The sequence below is a fragment of the Acipenser ruthenus genome, chromosome 1 (genome assembly GCF_902713425.1).
Source record: "Acipenser ruthenus chromosome 1, fAciRut3.2 maternal haplotype, whole genome shotgun sequence".
In the NCBI taxonomy this organism is placed as follows: domain Eukaryota; kingdom Metazoa; phylum Chordata; class Actinopteri; order Acipenseriformes; family Acipenseridae; genus Acipenser; species Acipenser ruthenus.
Genome location: NC_081189.1, coordinates 80,454,849 through 80,466,863, shown reverse-complemented (window position 1 = coordinate 80,466,863; position 12,015 = coordinate 80,454,849). Strand labels below are relative to the sequence as shown.

At 33.7% G+C, this 12,015-nt stretch overlaps 1 protein-coding gene and 1 long non-coding RNA gene across 5 annotated transcripts in view; both read left to right on the top strand.

The window, feature by feature from the left end:
- The window catches only part of LOC117421498 (pituitary homeobox 2), a 17,327-nt gene extending 10,050 nt beyond the window's left edge, over positions 1 to 7,277 (top strand). For 3 of the 4 annotated variants that reach the window (XM_059030713.1, XM_059030697.1, XM_059030704.1), the window contains exons 4-5: positions 4,260 to 4,462; positions 6,019 to 7,277. In XM_059030713.1, the coding sequence (XP_058886696.1) occupies positions 4,260 to 4,462; positions 6,019 to 6,579 (764 nt within the window). In that variant the 3' untranslated portion in view covers positions 6,580 to 7,277. Of the gene's footprint in view, positions 1 to 3,041; positions 3,550 to 4,259; positions 4,463 to 6,018 lie in introns of those variants that run through there. The other variant, XM_034035990.3, reaches the window with a different exon arrangement.
- A 1,211-nt stretch (positions 7,278 to 8,488) lies between these two features.
- Positions 8,489 to 11,777, top strand: LOC131737902 (uncharacterized). The gene is made up of 3 exons (XR_009329497.1): positions 8,489 to 8,568; positions 9,252 to 9,530; positions 10,993 to 11,777. It is a non-coding gene; the product is annotated as an uncharacterized LOC131737902 (long non-coding RNA).
- Positions 11,778 to 12,015: the final 238 nt, after the last annotated feature.

The window sequence follows — 12,015 nt, the reverse complement described above, 5'->3', positions numbered from 1 at the left end:
GTGTATCATTGCTTTTGTATATGTTTAGTTGCATATAATATGTTAGATTCATTCTGCAGCCCTTTTTCGTAAACATAATAAATAGAAAAAATAAAAACATCTCGTTGCTCAGCTTGTATACATTCATCTATATATTGAAATTAACATAAAAATGCCAAACAAGGTTTCGTGGCAAATTGTTTATATGAATCTTAAGATCTGACATCTCAATATTACCTTAGGCCTATTGGTGGATAGTGTGTATTTCAAAGTTGTAGGCCTACTTTACAGATTGTATTGGTTATCAAATCTATTTGACAAATTGAAAACCGCCCGAAAAACGTAGTCCGATTCCCCAGCTGTTTAGACCACTCCATATAGTAAATACAATGACCGAATCAATTACTTGACTCGTGAATGTTTAAGCTAAATACATATTGTAATTGATTGACTAGTGAGCGAGTACAACGTCCTCTTAATATTTTACATGTTCAACAATTTATAATATAAATATGTCCATTTATTATATATGTATAACATATTTTTTAGCTAAATCCATAAAAAGGAAAGAGATTTAAGGAGTAGCCTAGTGCGGGTACCTGAGTTTAGTGTCATAAACTATTATATTGTTTTAGCTAAAAGTGAATATATGTTTATCATCAGTTAATAAGAAATACACTATAAACGCATCCAGACCATGTACTGTAAGTCTTATGCCGTTTAGAATGACTGCAGGCCGACGTCCATTCTATTTATGTTTTTATTTTCTAAATGAAGATGAATGGGTGATTTCCATTGCCTTGTCTTTATTAATTATCTCGGGTGTGAATAGCTATAGGCAGAAAAGTGAGTGCAAAAATGTAAGGCAACGGGCTGGTTGAGCAAAATACTTGCCTATATCAGTGAACAAATATAGAGTGCCAATAATGCATCTCAACTGCAAAACTGAATGGAGCGGTGTCTTTTTAAGAAGGCATTTGATTTACTTGACTTGCAGGTCAGCTGCTAAAATGTTAGGAAGGAAATATTTACTTTGCATTTATTCTTTATGATCTTGGGGGAATTACAGAAAATTAAATGAGAAAACTGCTAAAACTCATTTAAACCCCCCTGTTTAAAAAGACTTAAGCAAATTAGAGTCTTATCAGATTAAAAACCACTACAAATATAAGAGCATTGCCTCAATGAAAACGCTGTGGGGTCTGAAGGAGAGATACTCTGCCAAATCTCTGGGATAAAATACGTCATTTAAATAGGGGATAATGTAAATTAATTAAGCGCTTACCACTAACAGGCTAAATAAGTGAAATCTAGTTTGTTGATGATTTTTTGTTATTATGAGTGGCGTAAACATACGCGGACGGGCCAGGGTTAGAAAAGAGTAATTTACTTTATATAAATACGTATTTATATATACATTTGAAATCTGAATCTACGCCTCATTCTTATGGAATAGCCATATTGGGAATAAACAAATGGTCATATATATATATATATATATATATATATATATATATATATATATATATATATATATATATATATATATATATATATAAATCAAACGAAGACTTGGCCTAGACTATTATTTAATTTTTAAAAAATCTGAATTTTGGCGATTTCAGTTCTAACAAAAAATGCATTCAGATAAAGATCATTACGTAGTCCCGATGTCTAATCGGACTATTTGGTCTTGATAATATTTTTTAAACAGAAAAACAGGTATTCTAAATATCATTCAAATGAATGATACATGTTTAACATGTTTCTTATTTCATTACATACCAGGTAAGTATATTGAATTGTGAAGACGACTTTTCGTTATTTATTAAGAAGCTCGTGTCCATGCTCATTGTTGACAAGAGGCCAGGCCCATAGAACAAATAACTTATTGGTCAAAAAAAAAAAAAAAGTATTCCTTTTATTAGTCCAACAGAGTTAGTACAGAGTAACACTTAAAACCAAATGTTTCAGATTTAGCATGCATCTTACACAACAGGAATCACACACACACACCTTAATGTTTATTTTAACCTTTGGAGAATATACGTTATACTATACTGCTTGAGGTTTATGTTCAGCTCTTAAACAATAGCTTTACAATGCAGTAATAAGAGGCTTTTGTCTTAATCTTGGAAGATAAGGTTAAGCCCTTAGCTCTTTTTTCGAAAATAGGCCGATGCGTAGGTATAGATTACCCGTTGCTTGTTTGACAATAAGTTCTTAACAGACAGAAAGTAGTACAATTAATATTTCTTGAATTGCTTTGGGTAGGCCGTATTGTCTTAGTTTTCTTAATCCGTACGTTTCAGATGTTATAGGCCTATAGTTCTACTACAAAACTGAAGTCTGAAAATGAAACACAAATGTATTGTACCTGTATTTTATTACATTTCGTATTTGTTTAGTTTCTAAACATTTTCTGTGAAGAAACTCGAGCATTCACAAAACCTCTCATTATCTCCACGAACTGATTATGTATGCATGTATGTATGTATAAAAATTATTAATGCAGCTGACCTGTTTTGTATACATCAGTCTACCGCAATTATCATAATATAATAGCAGACCTGACGTGACAGCAGGTTATCATACAGTATATAAAAGAAAACGAAAGGGGAGCTTCAACCCAAACGGCTTACACTGTTTTTTTTTTGTTTTGTTTTTGTTTTCAGTAGCCTAGAGATGCATGTTCTTTATTTGTATTTTTTTTTAAATCTGTAGAAATATTCCCAGTGATCGTAGTTTTTAGTTTGTTGTTGTTGTTGCTGTTGTTGTTTGCCAAATATGTGGGTTTTAAGAACAATTGTTCATTAAATAAAGATGGAATATATCTCCTATTTCTGCACCGAAAGTGGTTTGTTGCATTGTGGGTGCGGTATGGGTTCCTATACGCAAGGCTAATGGGTTTCTATTAAACAGAACATAAGCATTTCCCCGGGGGAAAACCATTGGCAGGTTTTTTCTCCTTAGTTCTGGTTGGTCAGGGAAAACGTCATTTCTGAATTCCTGACGAGTCTGTCAAGGAGTGGGAGGTGTTTTGTGACGTCTGGCTCTAGAAAGGTGGCTCTGTAACTGAAGGCAAACAGGGAGCAGCTGAACTGAACAGCGCATTAGTGTGTGCTTGTGGATATAATATCATCTACCTGTCCCTGTCACTCTGACACTATACGGCCACTAACACAGTGTCAGCCAGGATACAACACTTTTTTTTCAGATACAGATAATGCAAGCAGGGCTTTAAATTAAGAAATCTTAAACAGAGCTGTGTATGCAATTTATTGGATGAGCTCCACCGCAAAACTCTTGATACCACAGGTTTTCTCATTGTTTTTCCCTTTGGACGCTTTGTGTTGGTACTAAGAAGTTAATCTGGTTATACCGCCGGGTCTTTTACTTGTTTATCGATGAACTCCATGAAGGATCCATTGAATTTGGAACGACTTTCCGGGAGTAAACTCACATCTCACCATACCACATTAGCCATGGCTTCTTTGCAGCGGTCTAATGAGTCCAAACACCGACTGGAGGTACCCACAGCCTCAGACACCTCCAGTCCAGAGTCTGTAGGTAAGGTCCAGCGTTGGCTTTGTAATCTAGAGTTGGGTGTTAGTTGGTGAAAAAAGCATTTCAAACTGCAGGGCACTGTTATAGCATACCTATGCTTCACAAGCGTAAAGGTATTGTAAAACTCACACCACCAACAAGAACATGCCTACAAAACGTAGTTTAATGCATTTAACCGTGAAATTCTAAACGAAACATTTAAGAAATGTGTTCCTTTCACGGGATGAAAATGTGTTTTCTCATTTGTTTAAATAAGAAGCTGCTTTCATTCAGCCAACAACGAAGCACTGTTACCGTATTGCTGAACTATAACATCAAATTGTTATGATTGCAATAGTTATCCGTGTCTGCCGTTTAAAATGGTGCTCGACTTTTGACATATTTGACATATCAATTCTATGAAAAATTGCCCCATCTGCAGTCATGCATTCATGTGATGTGATTCCAAAAATAAAATGAAGCACATATTCTGATTTTGTTTGACGGTCTCAGTTCACACAGTAAATTTTAGTTTCCAGGATATATGACAAGAGGTCACATAAAAGTGGATTTAAATGAATGGCACTTCAAACCCAGTGTTTTTTTTTTCTGATTATATGCATGTTTTTCTATGCGTCCAAAAATAGCCTAACAAATAAAATCGAAAATGCTAATTTGATCGATTTGGCAAGATTTCATGTGTAGTCATCTGTTTCTTTCTTTTTTTTTTTTAGAAAAAGAAAAGAGTCTGAGTAAAAACGATGACTCTGCTGCAGACGATCCTTCCAAAAAAAAGAGGCAACGACGCCAAAGGACTCATTTTACCAGCCAACAGCTTCAGGAACTGGAATCCACTTTTCAGAGGAATCGGTATCCCGATATGTCAACCAGAGAAGAAATTGCAGTCTGGACCAACTTAACTGAAGCTAGAGTCCGGGTATGTACAAATTGAATATAATACACAAAGAAATAATGACTACTTTCAAAAAACTAACACGGCTTTTGTAAATTAATTGAATGAAAATGACAGTGGTTAAGCACATTTCGAAATAAAATAATTTAAAAAATCTGCGATCCATGTTCTGGTCATTTTAATTAAGTTCTGGACGGTACACAGTTATGATTTAATGGAAGGTACATTATTTATGTCATTTAGCCTATTAAATGTGTACTGGTTTGAACATTCACTTCTAGTTGGGTATTTAAAGCGGACCATATATTAGGTGCCGATTTGTGTGGCATATATATATATATATATATATATATATATATATATATATATATATATATATATATATATATATATATATATATATATATATATATAATGTATGTGTAGTTACAAAGACTATTTATTACAAATGCTCACGGGATCAAGTGGCCTTAAGTGTTTTTTGTTTGTTTTGTTTGTTTGTTTTAAATCAAACGTGAACCGATGTAAAAAACCATGTGGTTGTGAATCAAAAGTAAAATGAAATGATGTTTCAGAATAAATTAGGCTACATATTTAAGATATAACGAATGTGTCTAGGACCGAATATTTTCAGGAAAGGCACGCGCATTTTTAGCACGACGTTTGCTAAATATCCTTAAAAAAATGGCTGTAGTTTTGAATTATATAGGCCTATATCTTTTTTTTTTAATACACACATACATTCTCCAAATCGAACTCAAGTTATTAAGTCAATTGAGTCAGCTACGGCGAGTATAGGCAAGTGGTTATTTTAATAACATTGTCAATGATGTGTGATTGCGGAGATGTTGAGATTTCTTACGTAAAATATAATTTAGGTCATCAGGTTGTCTCGAGGCATTCTGGAATACACAACCTGGGAATTGCAGGCGGGCGGCCAAGTGGCAATTTGGACAGAAAGATGTGTATTGGGTTCCCTTAAACCAGACAAGGCAGTGAATATGCGAGATAAAACGTTCGATTAGAACGCACTTAACACCTTGTAAACTAACAAACAAGCTACAGAGAATACAACACCACAAGATGAATCCGTTGCAAATGATTACTGACCAACATAAAATTGAAATCCAGGTATTAAGCGGGGTGTTGTTTTTAGTAGGCCTACTCTTAATAAAACAATGTTAATGAATACAACTTTACTTAGAAAAGCTTAATTAAATGATAGTATAGGCCCTATTAGGCTATAAACAGCAAACGTGACCGTTTAAAAATAAGTGTTTTCTTTTTTAATAGTGTTACACTTTGTGTTGTGTAAAACAAATCAAAACACAACCATTAAGTACATATGCATTTTACAAATTGAATTAAACCGCATGTATTCATATAGCTTATTGTCTCAAATTAACAGTGTATTTCCCATTTGTGTTTTCTAAAATTAAAAAAAAAGATACATTCATTTACAAATTAATGCAAATGAATGTGGTATTGCAGTACTTTTTAAAATTGACTAGTTATTTTACATGAGAGATGTAATGGACTCCCGATGTTTCATTTAAACTAATGTAATCTCCTCTAATTAGGTATGGTTCAAGAACCGTCGGGCCAAGTGGAGGAAGAGAGAAAGAAACCAACAATCAGAACTATGCAAGAACGGCTTCGGTCCTCAATTCAATGGCCTTATGCAGCCCTACGAAGACATGTACCCCAGTTACACCTACAATAACTGGGCCACAAAGGGTCTGACATCGGCCTCTCTCTCCACAAAGAGCTTCCCTTTCTTCAACTCAATGAATGTCAACCCACTGTCGTCGCAGACAATGTTCTCACCACCGAACTCCATCTCTTCCATGAGTATGTCCTCAAGCATGGTACCGTCAGCAGTCACAGGAGTGCCCGGCTCCAGTCTCAACAGCCTCAATAACTTGAATAACCTCAACCCTTCTCTCAATTCTGGCGTGGCAACGTCAGCCTGTCCTTATGCCCCGCCAACCCCTCCTTATGTATATAGGGACACTTGCAACTCCAGTTTGGCCAGCCTGAGACTGAAAGCCAAGCAGCACTCCAGTTTTGGATATGCCAGTGTTCAGAACCCAGCCTCTAACCTGAGTGCTTGCCAGTATGCAGTGGATAGGCCAGTGTGAAAACTGAAAATTCCAAAACAGAATGAGGAGAAAAAGAGACTCCAACTGACTTAAAGGGCACTACAGACTAAACCACTGAATATGAGCAAAACCTGAGATGGAGAATCTAACTTAAAAGGAACTAATTAAATATAGGCATCCCTCCTTACAAGTATTTTTTTGTTTGTTTGTTTGTTTCTCAAAAGAACAAGTGCAGAATTCGACTAGATGTGCCATTTTATTCCTAGATAGGCTTGTTACTTTGAAGTTTAGCATTGTGGACACTAAATGACTGAAAGGATGTATATATCAGAATGTCTAAATAATTTTATAAAATCAAATGCTAGTACTATCTCAACAGTGTTTTCAAGGTTTAGTTTAAAAAAAGCATGTGGAAACGTAAAGGAAATGTGTTTTGCTTGCAAACAAGGGAATGTATATACTTAATGCACCAGTTGTATGTTTATAACATTATTATTATTATTATTATTATTATTATTATTATTATTATTATTATTATTATTATATGTCTGTGTGAATATTGGTTTTAGAGTAGCACATCTGGTAGTAAGAAGTAACAATGTTTCTGCAAAATGAAATATAAAATTTACCCTGTGCATAATATTTGGTACAAATTTTTGTTTCATTTTTTTTTTTAACAACAACAACAAAAAAGAATAAAATATTGTGTTTTATTTCATGGGAGTAAATATACTGTAAAACTATTCTTGAGTATGTTTTTTTTTTTAGTTTGCACTGCATCAACACAAATATATATATTATATATATATATATATATATATATATATATATATATATATATATATATATATATATATATATATATGGGCAGCTGGCTCTTTGAGCTAGTATATATTTAACTAGTGAATTTCACAGGTAATAAAAAGCACATACAATGTTATTTACAGCAATAGCTTAACAATATCAGTTTGATAGAAATACACACTTCAATATGGCCCAGACCAAGCACCAGTCTCTCCAATACACATGTGCCAGTTTTGTCACAAAGAGGGGTGTAAAGGTTATTGCTACATTTCCCGGCACTTGAGTAGCAATATGTGGATCGCTGCAAGGTCGAGCATGGTGTGTAAAGTTTTGAATAATGTTGATCTACAATTTGTTACAGCTGTTTGTACATGAAATCATGTAAGATTATAAATCCAACAAGAGCCAGTATTGACTTTGGGTCGCTCTAGATCATGCCAGACGCGTTTTGGATATCGAAATTGATATTATTAATTAGATGCAATACTGTTTAATAGTGTGAGCCTTTAAAACACCTGCTGGATAACGATCTATTGTATTATTAAAACACCAAAACCCGGACAAAACAATGAATGAAGTGCTTGCCATTATGTCTAAAATGCTGCAGCTTTTACTTATTATTATTATTATTATTATTATTATTATTATTATTATTATTATTATTATTATTTATTTATTTATTTATTTATTTATTTATTTATTTATTTATTTATTTATTAGCAGACGCCCTTATCCAGGACGACTTACAATCGTAAGCAAATACATTTCAAGTGTTACAATACAAGTAATACAAGTTTTTTTTCCCCTTACATCCCAAAATGTAAGTGTTTCGAAGTAAGTCTTTAATCTTTATCGCACCACTCAGCAAAAAATGGAGATATACATTTTACAGTTTTATCATTACTTAAACAAAGTATTTATTTATTTTATAAAGGTTGATTTGCTTTATTTATTTATTTTTGGCACTGGAACCAGGTAGACATGTCTGTGGAACCGAGACTTTTGTCATTAAGTAGACAAGGAAAGATTATTCAAACGAATGATACGCAAAAGCAGAAAAACAATATCTCCCAGGCGTTTGTGCATTCCACTGCATCTGGGTGTCTGGGCAGGCTGCAAAGGCGTGTTCACTCATCAGCTCTGACTCCGACCAGTTGCATACAAGCGACCGAGTAACCAGTTGAAAATGGAAGTTAAGGACTCTGATCTATATTGACTTACAAAGTAGGTAAAGTATGGCTGATTTTGAACGTTTTATGGAAGGATCGCGACTGATTAGATATAAATTATATTTTAGCGACTATTAAACAGATATCTGAAACGTTAATAATTTAAGGAAGGCAATAGAAAGATTAAAATGGCTTTGCCTTTGTAAATGTAGCCCGTGTATTTAGTTAGTCATTATATTAAAAAAAAATATTTTACAGCCCCCTCGTTATCTGCAAATTGATTTTTCTATTTTTTGTGGTAAGTTTAAAATATTTTAAATTATTTCTTACGATAACATAAAGTTTAACTCTATAATAGGATAAATCTAATATTGAGTTCGCAGTACGAAATGGCGAGCTGTTTTTGCTAATGTGGTTTTAGAAATACACTCCTGAAACTACAGAAGTAGAGGGTAACTGAAACAACTTTCATTTCTTTGCCCAGCTAAAGCGTCTCGAAAAAATATAGAATACATTTTTTAGAGAGTTGTGGTGTAGGCCTTATTAATTTTTAAACTATTTTTTGATTCTTTGAATTATACAAAACATTGGGGAGCTGATACAAAAAAAATCCACAAAATTATTATTATTATTATTGATTTATTTATTTGCTATATCGCATAAGCTACAGACGACTGCATGTGTACAGTGGCGTTGTTTTAAATGTGTTGCTCAGAATATATGTTCCAAAAATTCTAGAATTGCGCCTAAAAGACTTCATCCTGAAAGACGAGGCCTTAAAATTACTAGCGCATGTTCTTGTTGAAGTCTGTTAAAATGAGGAGATAATAATGGCTGACAGAAGGAAACTCCTCTCAGCGTGAACAAACAACGGTGTCTGGGTCCCAATACACATCTCAATACACATCTCGCTGAGCTGCCCAGTTCGATCTCTTTTGGAAGAAAAGTCTGATTGCTAATGAGAATGGCCAGAGGGAAGCTTGGACTGATCACTAAAATCCCAAATTTAAACTAAAGGTAAGGAACATTGTCGTCGATGGTAGACTGTTAATGACCAGATTATATATGCCTTTGTTTATTTTAATACAAGCATGTAATTATCTATGTGTTTATATTAAATGTGCATTACAATTCATTGTAATTGAAGGATTTGTGGTATTTATTATATATGACAACAAACTCCAGAGTTGATTTCTAAAAATAACGTCACCAAACGAAGGATTAAAGGGGTACATAAACCGAAGATGTTGTTTAACAGTATTTTAAAAGTCACAATATAAACTAATTGTAGCCTATGTGTAGAATATTTCACAGAATTTTAATATATATATATATATATATATATATATATATATATATATATATATATATATATATATATATATATATAGTATTTTACCTATAGGTCTACATAAGGTAACGCGGTATTACAGCTGGACCTAAAAAAAAAAATTGAACAGTTCCGTTTCCTTATAATCAGAAAACATCTATAAAACAGATAAAGAACGCATAATACTGACTCGAGCATATATACAGAAATATACAGAGTTATTCTGAAAGTTCAGCATTGGATTTTCCATCGCAATGCATTTGACCATTTGGCACGGAGAAATATACAGATATTTGAGCTTATTTATAAAATAGTACTTACCTGCAATAACAGGGTGGGTACGTTATAAAAAGTAATTTGTTTTGTTAAAGAGTGGGTGCAATATTTTAAATAACCAACAACTTTTTAGTATTGCTACAACTAAAATACCTATAGGCTACACAGAGTTTAGCATATTCCTTCTATATACAGTATAACTTACTCGTGTGCCGTTGGCTAACAATTTAAACACACAATACATATTCTCAATTTTAAATATGCAATACTTTTACTTGACTTGTTTACTATTTACAAAGGGCGTTGGTTCGTATAGTCTCGGTAGCTATAAGACTTTAAGTCACACAATAACTTTAATCGATGCTTTGCCCCTGTACGTGCATTTACTTTGAACACTAAAGCATCTGTTAAACGTCGAATAAATTTGGACCCATTATGCTCGCAATAGCTTAATTACAAAGTTGCTTGGACCCATGCTATGATATTTCCTTGTTACATTAAGCTACGTGAGAACACATTAGTATAAACACATTTGTCTAATTTAAGATGAGAGGGCAGTATTGGTGTTCTTGAAATTTAGAAAGATCTGTGTCGTGAACTGGCAAATCGCTTGGGTATTGACTGATTTCTACTTAAATTAAAGCCTCGGGTTAAAGCCATGTGTTCTCATTAACTTTGCTGACCCAGATCTGTGCAAACCACAGTCGCCAGCCTCAGATACAATATAGCAAAAGTAAGCTGCATGTAGCAAAATATCACACTATACTCAAACAAATCGCATTTGTTTAAACGGCAAATCGACAATGCCAAGTGTTTATGTGAAACAATGTCTGGTCAGAGGGTATTAACGAATCCCCCTTGTTTCTGTTGCAGGGTCACAAGTGGCATCCGCCAAGCCAACCATACATACAGGGATCTGAGGGGAAAAAATAGATTGCCTTTGAATTGCGAGGTTCGCTTTATTCCACTTTTTACCGGCAAAGACCATTGGACAATACAAGAACATTATACACCTGGCTGATTATTTATTGTTTCATAACCTGATAAACATAATCTGTATCACTGGTTGTGCAACGTGAACTAAAGTTTATTTGATATATTTACTATTCGTGCAGTCTGTGGTTTACCATCTTTCGAAGGAATAATTGTGAAGGTCATAATGTTTGCGTTCTTTTCAAAATATGCTTTAAATGCAATGAAGAATGTTTTGTGCAGCCTCTGGGCCCTACCTGTACGCATGCTATTCATATTGATCCACTCAGCTAATGTCTTTTGAAATAATTTCCCAGACTGGCGCCAGATACCGAATAGAACATCTGTAGCAACGTTTCTCTTAAACCAACATAATTAAAAAGGGTGGCGTAATTGCAAGTCGGGCTAATTTATAGAATGCATTTAGAATAACTGCAGACTCCTTTAGAATTGTTTAACAAACCTAGCTCGATTTACATTATATGTATTCATAAATGTTATGCAGGCAACATAACCGGTGTGTGGAGAGTATAGATAACATCGGAACTTCCCTTATAGTCCACATAAGCTGGTGAAATCCATAATAAACCTGACGGAAAACATACAGAACTAATGACCTAAAGAAGTCTTATTGAAATGACAGTGTATACATCGATGTACAGCCACCAATAAACATATTACATTATTCTTTTTTGTTTATTTGTTTGTTTTATACGGTATGCCCTGTTTAAACGAATCTATTTTATTTGGGATGTTTGTTGTACAGTTATTGTCAGCGCATTGGCCCTATATTGTACTTGATTGTCAATGTATGTTTATAATATTATGGTTTTTAAATTCTAGAAAAAAACGATTTAGATTTTTTGTATTACAAAACGTATAAGATGTAGCTATGTAGGTTGACATTCTGTTATTATTATTATT